Here is a 20,862-nt window from a genome sequence, read left to right on the forward strand (position 1 = left end):
ATATAAACATTTTTAAATATTCTTATTACATTTCAACACAGCTGATTTTCTTTATAAGCCTACATACAATGAAAAATATTATCCTAAAAATTCCATAACTTTGCCAAACAAGTCCATGACACAAATAGAGTTAAGAATTCCTGATTTAGGGGGCAGCTGGGTAGCTCAGTGGATTGAGAGCCAGGCCTAGAGACAGGAGGTCCTAGGTTCAAATCTGACCTCAGCCACTTCCTAGCTGTGTGACCCTGGGCAAGTCACTTGATCCCCATTTCCTAGACCTTACCACTCTTCTGCCTTGGAGCCAATACACAGTATTGGTTCCAAGAGAGAAGGTAAGGGTTTAAAAAAAATTTTTTTTAATTAAAAAAAAAAAAGAATTCCTGATTTAAAGGATGTTAAAAGACTGTCTGCTCTTTGATCCATCCAAAGCATTGCTGGGTTTATACCCCAAAGAGATAATAGGGAAAAAGGCTTGTACAAAAATATTCATAGCTGTGCTCTTTGTGTTGGCAAAAAACAAAACAAAACTGGAAAATTAGGGGATTCCCTTTGATTGGGGAATGGCTGAACAAATTGTGGTGAGGGAATACTATTGTGCTCAAAGGAATAATAAACTGCAGGAATTCCATGTGAATTGGAACAACCTCCAGGAACTGATGCAAGAGTGAAAGGAACAGAACCAGGAGAACATTGTACACAGGGATGGATACACTGTGGCACAATCGAATGTAATAGACTTCTCTAATAGCAACAATGTAATTATCCAGGACAATTCTGAGAGATTCATGAGAAAGAACACTATCCACACCCAGAGGAACAACTGTGGGAGCAGAAAAACAACTGCTCCATCACATGGGATGATGGAGATATGATTGGGGATGTAGACTCTAAGCAATCACCCTAATGCATTGGCTATTAGAGGGGGTGGGAGGAGGGGAGGGAAATAACCTGAATCATATTACCATCAAAAAATATTCTGAGGGGGCAGCTGAGTAGCTCAGTGGATTGAGAACCAGGCCTAGAGACGGGAGGTCCTAGGTTCAAATCCGGCCTCAGCCACTTCCTAGCTGTGTGACCCTGGGCAAGTCACTTGACCCCCATTGCCTAACCCTTACCACTCTTCTGCCTTGGAGCCAATACACAGTATTGACTCCAAGACAGAAGGTAAGGGTTTAAAAAAATATATTCTGAATTAGTTAAACTAAAAAGAAAGAATTCCTGATTTAAGGCCAAGGCAGAGCTATGAAATCTTTACCAGCCTTCAATGTAGAAAATCCATTTATTTTGTCCCCATGTGACACTTAAAGATGTGTAAAGTGCTTTAAAAATATTCTCACGTTTTATCATCACAACAATCTTGGGAACTAGGTGCTATTACAATCCTCATTTTATAGATAAGGACACTGAGGTAGAAAGGACCTGAGGCTGGATTTGAACTCATACCTCAATGACTCCAGGTCTCATGCTCTATCCTAGATGCAAAGCAGCAGAAGAACCCTTTATGCACTTGTATAGTCCCTAGACTCATAGGATAAAATTGAGCTCCACGCAATGAGGTAGCACCTACTAAGTTATACTGCCCTAATAGGAGGCTAATAATGACTATACACATGAAAATTTAATAAGTGTGAAAGCCACAGTTCATAGTACAGTGAAAAGTATATCCACTCAGAGAAGACCCGGATTCAAATCTGACCTCTGAGGTTGAATGACCTATGTAACCATTCTGATCTCCTGTTTCCTTATTTGTAAAATGAGAAGGTTAAACTGGACACCATCTGAGATCTCTTAGGGATCTATGACCCCTATATTCAGTCATTTCAGTTGTGTTCTACTATTCATGACCCCCTTTGGGGTTTTCTTGGAAAAGATACTGAAGTGATTTGCCATATCCTTCTACATTTCATTTTCCAGATAAGGAAAATGAGGCAAAGAGAGTGAGGTGATTTGTACATATCTGAGGCCAGATTTGAAATCAAGAAGATGAGTCCTCCTAACTCCTTGCCCAGTGCTCTGTCTACTGCACCACTCCCTGATCCAATTTCTAGGGCTGCCAGGTTTATTATTCATTTGTTCTCTGCCCTGAACAACATCAGTCTCATTGCTCCCTATCCGAACGCCTTCTGTACCAGTAGTTGTTATCAGACATTTTAGCACTTTGGGTCTAGAGCTAAAAGGGACCTCACCCACTTCATTTTACAGAGGAGGAGATTGAGGTTGGGGGGAAATTCAGTAACTGACCCAACTGACCAACTGATCACAGTTGGTGAGCTTGAGGCCAGAAGATTTCATTATTCTCTTTTTCATATTCATTTCATTTTCTGTTTTCTCAGTGAGCATATAAGCTTCCTGAGGGCAGTCATTTCAGTTGTGTTCCACTATTCATGACCCCCTTTGGGTTTTCTTGGAAAAGATACTGAAGTGATTTGCCATATCCTTCTACATTTCATTTTCTAGATAAGGAAAATGAGGCACTGCCATTCCATGACAGCACTCAGTCCATAATTACTCTGATATCCTCCTACCTTTAGGGCTGCCGTTTTCCGTTGTTCTGCTAAGAGCATGTTGATCTCCTCTCTGGCTATGGAAACTTCATGAGGTTCATTGGTCTCTCCTTCTTCTTCACCATCAGCTTCTACATTTTCATCATCTTTCTCCTTGTGAGCCTGATGGGCCTTTTCTCGTTCCCAGCTGCAAGTCAAAACCAATACATTTTTTAAAAAAGACTAAACCCAGCATGCACCAAAGCAGCACAAGGCAGTCTTAAGTGTTGGATGTAGAATTTGGACTCAAGTCTTCCCAACTCCAAGCTCATCCTTCTATCCATTGTGTCATCTAACTGCCTCAAAGTGTAGCATGACAGAAAACAAGTGTACTAGAATTAGAACTGGATTGGCAATCAGGAGAAATGTAGGGGCAATCTCTTTTCCAGGTTTCTTTGTTCTATGCTCCTAAGCAAATCATCTAAGCTCTAAAGGTCTCTGTTTGTTAATCCATAAAATGAGAGTAATAATGCTTACTCTTGGGAAACCTTAAGTGCTAAATAAATGTCATTGCTATTATAGATGCAGCAGCAAAGAGCTAGAAGGCTCTTAGAATTAATGGGACATGAGGCAGCTGGGTGGCTCAGTGGATAGAGAGTCAGGCCTAGAGACAGGAGGTCCTAGGTTCAAATATAGCCTCACATACTTCCTAGCTGTGTGACCCTGGGCAAGTCACTTGACCCCCATTGCCTAACCCTTACTACTCTTCTGCCTTGGAATGAATACACCTATTAGTTGATTCTAAGACAGAAGGTAAGGTTTTTTTTTTAATTAAAATTAAATTAGAAGACTTCCTTTAGATCACCCAAAGCAGAAGGTAAGGGTTTAAAGGGGGAAAACAAAAAGAATTTATGTCACAATGGATGAGGAAGGCATAGATGACCTTGTGATAACCCTGTATAGTTTGCGACCTGTACCACTGAAAGGAGGAATAATAAAAATAAATATTTCTGTAGCCCTTTAAGGTTTTCAGAGTACTTTACATATATTGTCTAATTCAGTTCTGTCAGTGGTGCAGCAGAGTTTGAATTCAAATATAGATTTTTTTCTAATAATGCCAAATCCATTGCTCTTTCTGAAAGTGACTGTGATCATCACTGAGACTCACAAAAACTCCTATGTATCATGAACAATTCTAGATTCAGTGGTGTGTCATGTGTACACAACAGGATCACAGATATACTTACTCTGCTATTGTCAAGAGGTGTCGGGAGGTATCAATATGCAGCTCAATATTTGTGTTTTCTAATTCCATAAGACTCCGTCTCATTTCCATCTGCTCCTTGAATGCACCGATCAATTGTCCCCGAATCTTATTCATCTGCATCCGGCTATCTTCCTCTGAGTCATGATGGACTTCTGCTATTAAAAAGAGAGAGAGAGAGACAGAGAAAAAAGAACTTTAATTGGAATCTGCCTGAGATAAAAATGCAGTTGAATTAAAAGCATTTTCAGAAATGGAAGGGGCCTTAAAGACTCTTTAGTCCAAGCTTCTCACTTTGTGGATGAGCAAATTAAGAGTCAAAGAAGTGAAGGATAAGAATTTAGGTCTCCTTGACTTCAAATCTAGTATTCTTTCCAAGTTGTTCAGCCGTTCGAGTCATATCTGAATTTCTGTGATCCCATTTTGGGGTTTTCTTGGCAAAGATCCTGGAGTGATTTGCCATTTCCTTCTCTAGTTCATTTTATAGATAAGGAAACTGAGGCAAACAAGGTTAAGTGAACTGCCTAGGGTCCCACAGGTAATAAGTGTCTGAAATCAGATTTTAACTAAAAAAGATGAGTTTCCCTGATTAAGTTCAGTGGTCTATCCACTATGCAATCAAGCTGCCCCAAATCAAGTTTTTTGTTGTTATTTCAGTTGTATCTGATTCTTCTTGACCCCATTTGAGGTTTTCTTGGCAAAGATACTAGAGTGGTTTGCCATTTCACTCTCCAACTCATTTTCAAGGGAAAGAGGGAGCTAGGTGGCTTAGAGGGTTGAGAACCAGGCCTTGAAACAGAATATCCTGGGTTTATGTCTTACCTCAGACACTTCCTAGCTGTGTGACCCTAGACAAGTCACTTGACCCCCCATTGCCTAACTCTTACCACTCTTCTGCCTTGGAACCAATACACAATATTGATTCTAAGATGCAAGTTAAGGGCTTTTAAAAAAGGATGAGGAAATAAGCAAAGTTAAATGACTTTCCCAGGGTCATACAGTTAGTAAGTAGCTGAGGCTAAATGTGAACTCAGGAAGATGGGTCTTCCGACTCTAGGGACAGCATTTATCTGCTGTTCCACCTAACTGCCTCTAAATACAATCAGTAAGTATAACCAGAAAAGCAGGTGAGAAAAAAAGAGGAAGGAAACAGTCTCTTATTTTCCAGATTGGGGAAATCAAACCCTAGAGAAGTTACAGGATTTTCCCACAGTCACAGTCATCATAAGAGTTTGGGCTAGAACCCAGTTCTTCCGACTTTTGGTCCAGTAACTTTTTTTTTCAGCAACTCTTTCAACTACTCCATATCCTTTGAGTGGCAATATTCATCCTAAGACAAATGAAGGGCAAGTCTTTACTAAAAGAAGAAAGCCACAGGGCTACATGATTAGGGTCATTCTAAAACAGAAAAAAAAATCAATAATATTATCAGGTACTCCAAGAGAAAATATTACAATTATAGAAGAGAATAAAACCAACTTTCTATAGTACCTTGCACATCTCTGATATCAGGTCCATTTTTCTTCTCCTTTTCTTGCTTTTCAATTTTTGACTTCAGATGTTCAATCTCTCTACGTAGGTCTGAAATTATGTCCGTATACTGGGCAATATGATAGGAGACATTCAGTAGATTACGTTTAACCTAATGAATCAGGATATAAATACCAAAAGTGAAATGTCAGCTGAGCATAGGGAAGAACTTTCTGACAATTAATTGTCCAAAAATGGAATAAATTGTCCCATGAGGAAGCAAACTTCCTGGACCTGAAAGCATTTAAATGAAGGCTGCTTAAACTCTTTCAGGGATGCTAGAGAGGTTTCCTTTCTTCTTTTAACTGGATGTTGAACTAAATGACTTCTACATTCTTTTCCAATTCTACCGTTTTTCTACCGTGATTCTGTGAATATGATTGTGCATATAAATACTTTGTGTTTCCCAAGAGCTATTCAATTTTTTAAAATAGAGTAATATTTTTTAATTACATGGTTAACAACTTAGAGTCCTGAAAAAAAATACCCCCTAGGACAGGGTGGGCTTATGGTGATTTAATATTGAAAAATGTTTTTAAAAGGTTGAATACCTCTTCTATTCTCCATAAACATTTCCAGATGGATAATTCTTTAGTTCTTCCATAATGCTTCATTGTTAGCCTCAATATTAATCAAGAAAATCTGCCCCATCCCTATTTTTTTTTCCTTTTAAGCCTATACTATTTTGCTTAGCCCCTCTAGAGACAAGTCATATTTGTTACATCATCTACTAAACAGCAAACTATTGTCTGACTCCAAATTCTATCAATTGTTATTTTTCTAACTTAATCAGTCCTCCAGCCTGGCCCTTGATTGTTGTTTGGCTACATTTTTTAATGGAAGGGTTTGATTTACTTACCCTTGTCTTAATATTTTTTGCTCGGTAGGCATAAATCAAGGTTGTCCGGGACTCTTCAAAGTAAGTGCTAGCAGGGCTGATATGGGCAATCATCACAGTTCTGCTATTCCCTCCTAAGGCATCCTATATAATGCAAATGTTATTGGAACCAAGTTGGAAAGGCAGAGTCCATCTGCTATATAACCACATCACAAATCTGAACTATATCATTGTGTAGCAGAAAAGATACAGTTCCTCATATTCTTCAATCAATTCATGTTCTTCTGCCTCAGTGTCTTGGAGAAAGTGATCTCCCATGTCTAGAAGATCTTCCCTCCTCCCCTTTACCTTGCTATCTTATAGTGCAATCGTATTCCATCACCATCATATGCCACAAGTTTTTTTAGCTATTCCCCATTTGATAGCCATCCCTTCAGTTTCCAATTCTTTGCTACCACAAAAAGAACAGCTATAAATATTTTTCTACAAGTAGGTTCTTTCCCCCTTTTTTCACTTTATTTATTTTTATCTTAATAACAAATTCCCACATGTTTTCTAAAGTTATATGATTCAAATTGTCTCCCTTCTTTCTTCCCTCCCCCTCTCAGAGCTGGCAAGCAATTCAATCTGGGTTATAGATGTATTATTACACAAAATATATTTCTACATTCATTTTTAAGTGAATAATATTATAAAACCAAAACCCCAAAACATATACCCAAATAAACAAGTGATAAATCATATGTTTTCATCTGTATTCCTACTCCAACAGTCCTTTCCCTGGAGGTGAATACCATAAGTCCATCAGAATTGTTCTGATCTTGCTTTTAGTAGCTAAGTCTATCACATTTGATTGTTCCACACTATTGCTGCTACTGTGTACTATGTTCCCCTGGTTCTGCTTATTTCACTCTGCATCAGTTCAGGAAGGCCTTTCTATCTCTTTCTGAAATCATCCTGTTTATCATTCCTTAGAGCACAATAACATTTCATCACCATCATACCATCATACCATAATTTGTTCAGCCATTCCCCAACTGAGGGACAGAAATCCCTTTAGTTTCCAGTTCTTTGCCACCACAAAAAGAGCAGCTATAAATAAAAGCTTGTTCAAGCAAGTCCTTTCCCATTTTTTTTTTATCTCTTTGGGATACAGACCTAGTAGTGGTATTACTGGATCAAAGGGTATGAACAGTATTATAGTCCTAAAATTGCCCTCCAGAATGGTTGGCTCAGTTCAGAACTATACCAACAATGTATTAGTGTCCCAATTTTGCCACATCCCCTCCAACATTTATCAATTTCCTTTATTGTCATATTGGCCAATCTGATAAGTATGAGGTGAGACCTTAGATTTGTTTTAATTTGCATTTCTCTAATCAAGAGGGGTTTAGAACATTTTATCATATGATTATTGATAGCTTGATTTCTTTATCTGAAAACTTACTATTCATATCCTTTTACCAACTGGGGACACAATGCCTCTTTTGCATAAAGTTTTTTGTTATATTGTTCTTCAGTGATCTTTGTGATCCCATTTGGGGTTTTCCTGGCAAAGATATTAGAGTAGTTTGCCATTTCCTTCTCTCTCTCATTTGACAAATGAAGACACCTACACAAACAGGGTGCAGTAGCTTGTCCACGGTCGCCCAGCTATTAAGTATCTGATTTGAACTCAGACAAGTCTTCCTGACTCCATAGTTGATACTCTATCCATTGTACCACCTAGCACATAGTAACTACTTAATGAAATATTTTTTTTAATTGAATTCAAAGAGAGAACTGGGCCTCAAGTCAGGCCACATGGGTTAGAATCCTACTGTGGGGCATTTCATTTCTTTAAGCCTCAGGTTCCTCCCTGATAGAATTTAAACATTTATATTATATTATCTTGAACACTACGTTCCTATCCTTTGAGTGCAGTAAAAAGACTGTCCAACTCAGAGACCAAGATGAATTAATCTAAATAATTAAAATTTATTCTTCAAAGATGATCTTTTAAAATTTTTATTTTATTTTGTTTTCATGGAGATCCACCTTCTTTCCCTCTCACCCTACCTGCAACTGAAAGGGGTAAAAAATACACATGGTTAAAAAAACCCAACTGTTACAAACTTATATAGTCAAGCAAAGTAAATTTCCAAATTGGACATGTCCCCTTCCTCCCCCCCCCAAAAAAGCTTCAATCTTCCTCTGAGTCCATCACTTCTCTATCAGAAAGTAGGCAGTATGTTTCATCCCAAGTTCTCTGGAACTGTAGTTGATCATTATATTTATTAGGTTTCCTAAGTCTTTCAAAGTTTGTCTTTACAATATTGTTTTCATTATATAAAATGTTCTGTTTCTACTCACTTCACTTTGTGTTAGTTTATCTGATCTTCTTAGTTTTCTCTGAAACCACCTTCTCCTTTATTTCTTGCAACACAATAGTATTCCATCACAGTCATATGCTATCACTTGTTCAGCCATCCCCCAATTGATGGACACCGTCCCAAATAAAGATGATATTAAATCCTACTTAAGAATGAGTCTTAGTGCGCCAAAACCATGACCTCTTACCTTTACTCTAGGAACTTTTAATTCAAATTTAGTTTGAAATTTCCTAAATGTGATATAAATAATGCAAAACTCAAAAAATCTTGAGACGATTCCTCTTTAAAGGAAAAAAGAAGTAACCAACATTCAGAACATGGGGCCTCTGTGTTCCACTTCAAATTAACCAATCTAAATTGCTGAGGGTGATTGAACAAAGTATATAACATCAGAATGTAGAGCTATATAAAAGTAAATGAAAACAACACTGAAAGCTGTCAGATGCATATTAAGTTTGATGACCTATCTTGGTCCCAGAGAACAGATGACAAAGCCCACTCACCTCCTCATGGCAGAGAGGTGGGTGAGTGTGAAATGCTACATACACTGTCAGATGAATTGGTTATGCCATTCTGGCTTCCTTAACTATTATTTTTTTAACCTTTTACCTTCTGTCTTTTTATCCATTTTAAACAAAAGAACAACAAGAATGAGACAGAGTGGGCTACGGAAAGGATGGGGGTAGGGGAGGGAGGGAAAGAATACAATTCTTGTAACCAAGGAATAATGTTCTAAATTGACTAAATAAAATTTTAAAAAAAGGATGAGACAGAGTTAAGTGACTTGCCCAGGGTCACACAACTAGGAAGTGTCTGAGGCCAAAATGGAATCCAGATCTTGATTCCAGGTCTAGCATTCTATCCACTGTGTTACCTAGTTGCCCAAACTATTATTCTTTGTTAAAAGAAAGAATTCAGTGGATAGGGAATGTACTGGGAAGTGAAAGTGGTATGAAAGACATAAGGCATCAATAAAACTTTTTTGGAGAAAAGATTGTACCTTCAACAGGCGTGTGAGTTTGCTGTCCCGAAAATTGACATACTGAGAACGACTCCCCCCCTTTTCACTCAGTGCATTGATACAGTTACCGAGAGCCAGCAAAGAACGGTTGATATGAGCTCCCTCCTTCATTCTCTTGCCTCGATTCTGTGTCTAAAGGGAAGACAAATATAATGAATTCAGAAAAAATGAGTTTAGGAGATTTCTGACAGCCATCATTTAATTAATGGCACAGGTTTTTATTTTAAGCCTCCTCCAAAATTACTGGAAGAAATTTAGACTTCAATTTAGCCCTTTGTCAAAAAAATCTATCATTATCCAACTACTTGTTGAATATACCTAGGACTCTAGGAATTGAAAGCATAGTCACAGAGTCAATTCTCAAGAACTTGATAGGCTATGCACATGTATAACAAATTACTTGCCTTCTCAATGAGGGAGGAAAGAAGAGGGGGAGGAAAAAAGTTTTGAACTCAAGATTTTTATAAAAAAAGAATGTTAAAAATTAAGTTTTTTATGTAATTGTAAAAAAAATAAAATATTTTAAAAGAAAAGAAATCAATAATCTAAGTCCGCTACTCTTTCAAGACTGGCTTCCTGAATTGATATACCACCAAACATAACAAAGAATTTATTCACTAATTCTAAGACTGGCATTGCTTCAATTCTCTTTAAACAATTGTCTTATTGATCATTTAAATATTGCTTTCATTTCCTAATACTACCCCTCTACCAAGAGGACTCTTTTTGTAATTGACAAATAAGGATAAGCAAAATAAACCAATACATTGGCCAAGATTGACCATATATGTCTCATTCCACATCTTTTCCTCTAAGTGGAGGGGAAATATTTTTCACCATCACTGCTTTCAAGTGAAGATTATATTTGAAATGAGAAATCTTGAGTTCAAATTATAATTATGCCATATACTATCTGTGTAGCATTGTCCTGGTCGCTTACTACTTCAGGCTTCAATTTCCTTACGTATAAAGTGGGAGGGTAGGAGCAGATTATCTCTAAAGTCCCATCTATCTCTAAATCACTATGATCTATGATTCTGTGATCAGAATTCTAATGTCTTCTTATTCATCATTTTATAATGTAATAATATTCCATTATATTCATATATCACAATTTGTTTGGCCATTCTTTAATTCATGGGCAGGCACTTTGATTTCAGACTTTTACTACCAGAAAAATACTGCTATAAAAATGTTTGTGTAGATGACAAACAAATTTTCCTTTGTCTTGGACCCTGTTAAGGAATATATCCAAAAGTAGAATCATTGGTTCAAAGAATATGCACAATTTAGTGACCTTTCTAGTATAATCCTCATGTTTTCCAGAATGGTTGGACCAATGTAGAATTCTACCAATTATGCATTAATGTACCTGTCTTCCCACAGCTCTTCTATTATTATCATCTTTTGTCCTCTTTCCCAATGTGATGGGTGTGAGACAAACATCTGGTTTATTTGAATTTATATTTCTCTCATGATTTGTGATTTGGTGAATTCTTTCAGAAGGGTACTGATAGTTTCCATTTGTTCTTTGGAACACAGGCCCTTCATATCCTTTGACAACTTAACTACTGGTGAGGTACTTTTATTCATCTATATATTGGACTCTGGGGATCTAGACCTGTGACTTTATTGATGTAGAAAACTTCTGATATTAGAAACTATTTACCAATGCATATTAACTACTCATCTGTAACTTATAGCCTGAGAAAAATCTGAGAGATATGGTCTGAGAAGTCAAATGACTTATCCATAATCATAGTTAGCACAGATCAGATGTAGGACTTGAAACCAGGTCTTCCTGTCTCCAAGACTAGCCCTCTATTCAGTACACCATGATGCTTCTCTATCAGTCATTCAGGCAGTCAATAAGCCTTTATTAAACACTGTGGAGGCAAAGAGAGAGGCTATATATTTTCTCAGAGCTGATTTATAATTTCACATTATTGAAGGGTTGTAATAGCCAAGCCCATAGTGGTCTCCCATAGGTCAGAGTCTTTTCCATCCAAAAAGGAGAAGCAAAACATGGGGTAATGAGTCAGGATGATCCTGCCTCAGGCCTTTCCATGGCCTTCATCTCAACTTTCCCAGAAATCTACATTCATTTGGAATTGCTTCAACACTGGTATGCTGCTCAGTACTCTAATCTATTAATAATTTTGTTTGGATCCACATTAGACCATGGATAATTAAGAAATCAAATCTACAATCTCAAAACAATCTACTACCATGTAGTTTTTCTATTTAATAATCTCTGTAACTGCCTAAACCAATACCCCTTTCCCTAGATACCATTCTTCAACACATGTCTTATCTCACTAGCAGAATATAAGCTCTTTAAGGGCAAGGATTGTTTCACATTTATGTATATATCCCCAGGATGTTGCACAGTTCCTGCCATACGGTACTTGCTTAATATATGTTTATTGATTAATTGTAATTGAGTCTACCCAACATGTTGGAGGTTTTCCTTATGGTTTTCTTAACATCTCAAGCTTGTTCTTAGTCTATAACCAGCTCATCTTCTAATTCAATCATACCTTTCTGTTTAATTGCTTATTTCTAATATTTAGTAACCTCTCATAATCTCCATGGGTCTCTCCATTGCCTTTTGACATTTTCAGTTTCAAAACTGTTGTGTCCATGGCTCACAGACATTTATTACCAAAGGAACATTGATATTAAAATGATGAGTGTTTCAAGAAGTTTGAGTTCATCAAAAAGAATTTTGCAGTTTCCCAGAGACAATTAAGGCCTATCTCTTTTTCCACATGTTAAATTCTGGGACCAATTCTTTGTACATTTGCAATTTGTCCAAAATTACCATCTAATATCCCTGACCTTCTTCAAGTTCCAGCTAAAATCCTGCTTTCCATAGTAAATCTTTCCCAACACCTCTTAATTCTAATATCTTCTCTCTGTGGATAATTTCTTTTTTTTTTTAACCCTTACTTGGTGCCTTAGAATCAATACTGTATACTGGTTCCAAGGCAGAAGAGTGGTAAGGGCTAGACAATGGGGCTTAAGTGACTTGCCCAGGGTAACACAGCTAGGAAGTGTGTGAAGTCATATTTGAACCCAGGTCCTCCCATCTTTAGGCTTGGCTCTGAAAACCCAGCTGCCATCTCTGTTTATTATTTCTGATTTATCCTTGATATAGTTTATTTATACATAGTTATTTTCATGGCTCCTCATTAGATAGTAAGCTTTTTAAGGGCAGGATCTGTCTTTAACCTTTCTTTGTATCCCCAGGACTTGGCACAGTGTATGGCACATAGTATGTGCTTAATAAATGCTTATTGACTGATTCTTTACCCACTGACTGCTCTATCATCTATAGATAGATGGATAGATGATTTCTATATAGAGGTCATGGTCAGTCAATATTTTATCATTATTCAAAGTCATTATCATCCTTAACACCACTAGCCCAATATAAAAAATACTCAAGATCTGACCCCTGATTTCATAAATACATTTATTACCACTGCATCAAATAAACTGCTCAAAATATAAATAGCTCTCCAATAGTTTCAGCTATTTTTATATCTCCCTTCAATAAGAGTTCTGAGTCTTCTTGTTACTTCTTTAAGCAGTTTTCATTCCTTGTTTTCCTCCTGTAAAATGTGACTATAAAATAATTACTTAAAAAATAAATATTAGGACTTAAAGAAGTTTGAATGAGTGTTTCCTTTCAACGTAGTTATGCTAAGAGGTCATATACTTTTTTGAATAATGCTATCACTGAACAAAATGATTTGAAAACTCTATATTAGAAATGTGGAATTCTTTCAAATGTGGGTAGTGATGGCTGATTTCCATCTTTTGGAAAACAGGTTTGTTTTTTTTTAACATCTTGAAGTCAACTGAATAAGGGAAGTGATCAAGCTAGGAAATGTTATTTAGGCTCAAAAATTAAATGGGGGGGGGGGTTCTGGGTGGCTTCTGGGTGGCTTAATGGATTGAGAGTCAGGCCCAGAGACAGGAGGTCCTGGGTTCAAATCTGGCCTCAGACACTTCCTAGATGTGTGATCCTGGGCAAGTCACTTAACCCCCATTGCTTAGCCTTTACCACTCTTCTGCCTAAAAACCAATACCCAGTATTGATTCTAACACGGAGGGTAAGGGTTTTTTAAAAAATGAAATGTGGCCATGAAGAAATATGAATGGTTTTATGTTTTGATTTATAAATAAAGTCTGAAAGGTATTCCAAAAAGGACTTCAAAAATTGTTCTAAGCAATGGAAATAACATTATACTATGCCTATCACTACCATAGATAATATCTTTTTTAAAAAACCCTTACCTTTCATCTTAGAATAAATACTATTAGTTCCAAGGCAGAAGAGTGAGGGCTCAGCACTTGGGGTTAAGTGATTTGCCCAGGATCACACACATAGTTTGAGACTAGATGTTAACACAGGATCTCCCATCTTTAGTCATGTCTCTCTATCCACGAGCCACCTAGCTGCCCCTAGATAATTTTTTTGAAGCCAACAGGAGTTTGTTTAAACAAGCAAACATTAGTCCCACTTTTTTCATAGTAACACTATGTAGAAATAATGTTGGAATCATTCAGTATGTGTCATTTATCTTTCTATATTTCCCATGGTTCTTTGGTTATTTCAAGCTCTCAAGATTCCTCTTAGTTTGTTCTTGGATTTCCCATTCATTTTCAGTAGTTTCATTTATCACTGTCTTCTAAAGTCTTTGATTTTGCCATTTTAGAATGATCTAATCTTATACTTTTCACTTTAGAAATGTCAGTCCTTCGGGGAATTTAGTAAGAAGGATAAATCCTTTAACATTGATATATTACTTGGACCTTTGCTCTTTTAATTATAGGTGTCTTCATTCATTAACTTAAATAGTTTTTACACAAAACAAAAACAAAACCATGGATTGAACATCTAAAAATACAAGGTTTGAAGAAAATGAAGTAGGCTCATCTCTGGATAGACTGTATTTACTCAAACAACTGATAATGGTCACTGGAGCATAACTTTTTAATTGGAAGAGATCTTAGAGGTTCCTTTTAGCACATTAATCCAACATTTTATGGATGAGGAAGTCTTAGTGTCTAACATCTTACCATGGCCTGTCTAAATTCAAGCTCACTACTTTCTAACTGCCTTAGGCAAGTTATTTTAACCTTGCTAGGCCTCAGTTTCCTTCTGTGTAAAATGAGAGGATTAGACTAGATTCTGCTAAGATCTTTTCTAGCTCTAGATCTATGATTCTATAAATCTTGATCAACTGCTCTAATATTCCCAGAACACTCCCAGAAAATACTACAGCCAATTTGGGATAATAACCTTTTCTATTTCCTTAGAACCAAAGCATTCTATGAATCTAATCAGTGCTCTTAATTTTGGCATTTTTTTTCTTTTAAAAAGAAAGACTTTAATGCACCTTTAATGTAAATCTAAAATAAATAAACAAGAGATAAAAAAAGGAAGAAAATAATGGCATGAAGAGAACTTTAGAAAAATTAGAGATGGTAGGTATCTGGTAATTACTAAATGGGAACAGAAAGGAATTTACATATTCTCAACTATACATGGCATTTTTATAAAAAATAAACAATATACTGAAGTATAAAAACCTTTCCAAAAATATATATAACAGAAATACTAACCATATAATTTACTAGTCACCATGCAATAAATTATATTCAATAAAAAACCTTTAAAGAAAGAATTTTAAAATATTTGGAAGCTAAATAACATCATTCTTTAAGAATTGATGTCATGTAGCTAGATGGCAAATTGGATCAAGCACACTAGGCCTAAAGTCAGGGAGATCTAACATTCAATTTCAGTCTCAGACATTTATTAGCTGTGCAACCCTAGGAAAATCACCTAATCCATTTCTGCTTCAGTTTCCCCCACTGAAAAATGAGGATAATAATAGCACTTACCTCCCAGGGTTGTTGTGAGGACTAAATGGGATAACATTTGTAAAATGCTTAGTACTGTGCCTGGCACATAGTAGACACTTAATAAATGTTTATTGACTGAGTAGTGAATCAAAGAACAAATTATAGAAATAATAGGCATTTCCATCAAAGGAAATTATGATAATGAAAAAAATATCAAAATTAATGGAACACAGTTGTTAGGGGAACATTTAAATTTCTAAACACTTTCATCAACAAAAGAAAAAAGAACAAATAAATGAATTGGAGCAAGTAATTAAAAAATATAAATAACAAATCAAAAATTCCCAAATAATCAACAAAGTAGAAATTCAGAAGATTAACTTGAGATTAATAAAGTTGAAAGAAAAAAGACCATTGAATTGATAAATAAAACTAGAGCTATGGGGTGGGAGGCAGATGCCTAATAAAAAAGTTTGCTAATCTGATTTTTTTTTTAAACCCTTACCTTCCATCTTGGAATCAATATTGTGTATTGGTTCCAAAGGCAGAAGAGAGGTAAGGGCTAGGCACTGGGGGTTAAGTGACTTGCCCAGGGTCATACATCTAGGAAATGTCTGAGGCCAGATTTGAACCTAGGACCTCCTGTCTCTAGACCTGGCTCTCAATTCACTGAGCTACCCTAGCTGCCCCCCTGATTTTTTTTTAATAGGAAAACCAAATTGCTAATATCAAAAAAGAAGAATTCACAATGATTAAAAGAGGAAATAAAGGAGATTGTTCAAAACCACTTGCTTGATTCTATGCTAACAAAATTGACAATTTGGAGGAAGTAGGAGTATATTTACAAAAACATAAACTATCCAAGTTAACAAAAAAAAAAAGAATTAAATTAATAACCCAGTACTATAAAAAGAAAATAAACCAGCTATAAATGTACTTCCAAAGGAAATAATTATAGAACCAGATTAATTTACAAGTCAATTCTATAAAACATTCAAAAATAATTAATTCAATATTATATAAATTATATAATAATAATAAAGTAGGTATCTCTCTTAATTTTATGATATGAATATATTATTGATACCTAAATCAGGAAGACATGAATCAGAGAAAGAAAACTAAAGATTGACATTCCTAATGAATACTGATAGAAAAAAAATTTTTTTTAATTGGCAATATTGACATATTGCAAATATACTACACTATGACCAGGTTAGGTTTAAATCAATAATTCAGGAGTGATTCAGCATAACTAAGATGAAAAAGATAAGAATTTTATGATAAATATTATAAATTTAATTTATATCTAATAATATAAATATTTAAAATTAGATCATTCTATTAATGGATGTTGAAAAGATTTTTTGTAAATTCTAGCACCTATTTCTATTTAAAATTTTAGAAAACACAGGAATTAACACATCTTTTTTTAAATGATAAATGATAATTATCTAAATCCCAGAGGAAACATTATATGGAATGGAGAAAAGATAAGAGTCCTTTCCAAAAGATTAAGCATAAAGCAACGACACTCATTTTCACCACTACTCTTTAACATAGTTCTAGAAATAACATCTGTAATAATATAACAAAAAATAAATTGTGGAATAAGCATAGGCAAGGAGGAAACAAACAATTTTTGTAGATGATTTTGATATACTTAGAAAATCATAAAAAATCAATAAAAATAATTCAAATAATAACCTCAACAAAGTTGCAAGAGTTAAAATAAATACATTTAAATTATCAGAATAATTGTATGTTACTGACAACACCCAACAGGAAAAACTAGAAAGCAAAATTCCATTCAAAATAACTACGTAAGTTGTAAAATATTTGGTAGTTTATCTACCAAGATATACCTATGAATTATATCAATACAAGCATAAAGCATTCTCTGAAAAAATAAAGACAGGCTTAAATAACTGGATTATTAATTGCTAAAATGATAAAATGACAATACTGCTACCCTAATTGATCTACTTATTCAGTGCTATACCAATCAAACTGTCAAAAGACTATGTTATAGGGGGCAGCTGAGTGACTCAGGGGATTGAAAGCCAGGCCCAGAGATGGGAGGTCCTGGGTTCAAATCCGACCTTAGACACTCCCTAGCTGTATGACCCTGGGCAAGTCACTTAACCCTCATTGCCTTAACCCTTACCAATCTTTTGCTTTAGAACCAATACACAGTACTGATTCTAAGATGATTCTAAGATCTAAGATGATTCTAAGATTCTAAGATTAAGGGTTTTTATTTTTTTTTTAAGACTATTATATAGGGCTGGAAAAAAAATAATAAAGAAATTCATGTAGAGGAGCAAAAGGTTAAGAATCTTAGGGGCTAAGAACACCTGGGTAGCTCAGTGCATTGAAAGCCAAGCTAGAGACAGGAAGTCCTGGGTTCAAATCTGGATTCAGACATTTCCTAGTTGTGTAACCCTGGGCAACTCACTTGTCTTCCATTGCCTAGCCATTATTGCTCTTCTGCTTTTGAAAAAATACATAGTATTTATTCTAAGATGAAAGGTCAGAGTTTAAAACAAAACAAAACAAACAAACAAAAAAAAGAATCTTGGGTAATGATGAAAAAAAAGCTGGAAGGGGAAGTCTTTAGTACCAAATCTCAAACTGTATACAAAACAGTCATCACTAAAATGATTTCATAATGGTTAAAACAGAATAGTTAATCAGTGGGACAATAAATAGAAGCAAACACATAGTATTCAATGCTATTCATAGTGTTACCAACAGTACATTAACTATTCAAACAAACATTTAGTATTCAATAAGAAAAGAAGGGGAAATTTTTGTTAGGCATCTACTAAGTGCCAGGTAATGTGACAAGTTTTACAAATATAATTTCATTTGATCTTCACAACAGTACTGGAAGATAAATGCTATTATTAGCATTTACCGAGGAGGAAACTGAGGCAGAAAAAGGGTAAGTGACTTGCTTAATTTTTTCTCTATTACTATCATACTCTGCTCCAACTAGCTGTCACTGCTTTCTGTCTTTCAGACACATACTATAGGAGGGGAATGTTATATCTTGCAATGTCTGGTATAAAAACAAAAGGAAGCAAAAAAAAGGCATTGAAATAAAATATATTTATGGGTTTTGCATGACTTCATATGTATAATAGGGATTGCATGTCTTACCTTCTCAATGGGTAGAGAGGTGGAGAGATAAAAAGAATTTGAAATTGAAAATAGATTTAAAATTTTTAAATGAATAAAATGTATTTAAGTAAAGCTCTATAGTTATAATAATCAAGTGTTTCCCCAAAGAAGAGATCTAAAAATGCATGTTTCTTCTTCCTTTGCAGGGGTGAGGGATTTGGGGTATGAAATATTTCATATACTTTCAGACTTGGTTGATAATGTTTGTTTTCCTGAAATGCTATTATTTTTTCTCTTTCTTTTTTTTAAATGCTTTATTGCAGGAGATTACTTTCTGAGGAGGGGAGAAGAGAGGGATATATTCAGAAATAAATGTAATGTCAAAACAAAAGTTAGAAATAAAGTTGAAAAAATGTTAGTAACTTTTTCAAAATGAACAGTGATGTTCATTTTCATTAAATTCCACCTGTGAATGACAGCTAGGTAGCTCAGTAGATAGAGAAGCCAGTCTGAAGCTGGGAGGATCTGGGTACAAATATGGCCTCAGATATTTCCTAGCTGTGTGAGTAGGCAAGTCACTTAACCCCAATTGCTACTCCCTTAATACATTGCCTATCCCTAATTGCTCTTCTGCCTTGGAACCAATTGTTATATTAATTCTTTTTTTTTTAACCTTTACTTTCTATCCTAGAATGTATGCTAAGTATTGGTTCCAAGGCAGAACAGTAGTTAGAGCTAGGCCAGTGTTGGCGAAGGTTTTCAAGGTTTTATGCCCAAACTGCAACTTCAAGCTGCTTGTAAGCCCCCTAACCATTACCCCAGACAGTGGAAGGAGGAAGTGCTCACTTTGAGTGACTGGACAAAGGAGCAAGGCATGCAAAAATGTCCTCAGGCACTAGAAAGAGGAAGTGTAGAGTCACCCCTTTTATATCAGTCCAACATGCATGCCAATCCTTCATCAATGCTGGACTATACAATAGGGGTTAAGTAACTTGCCCAGGGTCACACAGCTAGGAAGAGTCTAAAACCAGATTTGAACCCAAGATCTTCTGCCTCCTGACCTGACTCTCTAGCTACTGAGCCATCCAGTCGCCCCTAATTGTATCAATTCTAAGACAGAAGGTAAGGGTTGAAAAAAATTTTTCACTTGTGATTACCTTGGACCCCAGGAGCCTCCTAATTTTGAGGGATCCATCTAAACAGGTACCTGGGATGCTCTCTCTGATCCTGCCAAATCAACCATGAAAAGCTTCCCCACTCGAACTTCCTCAGAAAGATCCTTCAGCCGACTTCTTTGCTTCACGGTCACTTGTAGCACGGCGTGGGAACGGGAAGAAGTTTTGTTGGCTGCTGTGGGCTCCTGAGTCCTCTGCTTGTTCCCTTTAATTAACAGCTGCATGATCTATGGGAAAAGACAAGCAAAGAAAAGGAAAAGGGTGAGAAGTGTCTCTAGCTTGGGGAGGGTTGCATCTCTCGTGCCATGAGCATGACTTCTTGACAGATCGGCAGGTGTTCCTGCTCCCCAACAGCACGGTTCCCCTGTCTTAGAGTCATAGCTCTTTGGAGTTGGAAAGAATCCTAAAAATCACCTAATCCAATTCCTTCCTTTTACGGAGGAGGGAACTGAGTTGTGGGTTAAGTCGTACTGAGCCTGAAGTCAGGAAGACCAGAGTTCAGATCTACCTTCAGGCACCCACTACCAGTGTAAACCTGGGAGAATCACTTCATCTCTGCCTCATTTTGCACATCTGTAACAGGAGGAGGTTGGATTCAGTGATCTTTAAGGTCTCTTCCACTGTATGTGATAATATTTGTAAAGCACTTTGCAAACCTTAAGGTATTAACTATATAAATGCTAGCTGCTATTATTGTCGTAATTTCAAAATAGCAGGATGAGACAAGGTCCTAAGACATGAAATCACAGAATCTTGGAATCAGAGGAGAATTAGCAACCAAAATGCTGACACTTATTAGGAAGAAGGCATTAGACAATAGAGAATGAATTGTGAATTTCCTTCTTTATAAGGAATAAAGTGGTCATAATATTCCATTCTTATCTCCAGGTAAAATGTATGCCTTGGGCTTGTCAGTCATCCTCTTCCCAGGGATCCTAATTGAACCCTAAGGGTTTGTCTTTGACCCTCTTCTCTCTCTAAACCAAAGGTTCTTAACTCTTTTTGTGTGTTATGTGTCAGAACCCCTTTGGAACTTTGGTGAAGCCTGTGAACCCCTTCTCAGAATAATGATTTTAAATGAATTAAATAAAATATTTAGAATTTAAAAGGAAAACAGATTGATTTTAAGACAAATTCATGAATCCTATATTAAGAATCCCAATTCTAAACTCT

The 20,862-nt window shown here is 36.0% G+C and overlaps 1 protein-coding gene across 2 annotated transcripts in view; it reads right to left on the reverse strand.

Annotated features, from left to right (window-relative positions):
* The window catches only part of LOC100029348 (kinesin-like protein KIF19), a 123,851-nt gene that overhangs the window by 64,044 nt on the left and 38,945 nt on the right, over nucleotides 1–20,862 (reverse strand). The window contains exons 7-12 of one of the 2 annotated variants that reach the window (XM_056806488.1): nucleotides 19,722–19,916; nucleotides 9,488–9,640; nucleotides 6,137–6,259; nucleotides 5,239–5,389; nucleotides 3,731–3,902; nucleotides 2,526–2,691 (exon numbers count right to left, since the gene is read on the reverse strand). In XM_056806488.1, the coding sequence (XP_056662466.1) occupies nucleotides 2,526–2,691; nucleotides 3,731–3,902; nucleotides 5,239–5,389; nucleotides 6,137–6,259; nucleotides 9,488–9,640; nucleotides 19,722–19,916 (960 nt within the window). Of the gene's footprint in view, nucleotides 1–2,525; nucleotides 2,692–3,730; nucleotides 3,906–5,238; nucleotides 5,390–6,136; nucleotides 6,260–9,487; nucleotides 9,641–19,721; nucleotides 19,917–20,862 lie in introns of both variants that reach the window. The other variant, XM_056806487.1, reaches the window with a different exon arrangement.

Source organism: Monodelphis domestica, chromosome 7, assembly GCF_027887165.1.
Source record: "Monodelphis domestica isolate mMonDom1 chromosome 7, mMonDom1.pri, whole genome shotgun sequence".
NCBI classification, from domain to species: domain Eukaryota; kingdom Metazoa; phylum Chordata; class Mammalia; order Didelphimorphia; family Didelphidae; genus Monodelphis; species Monodelphis domestica.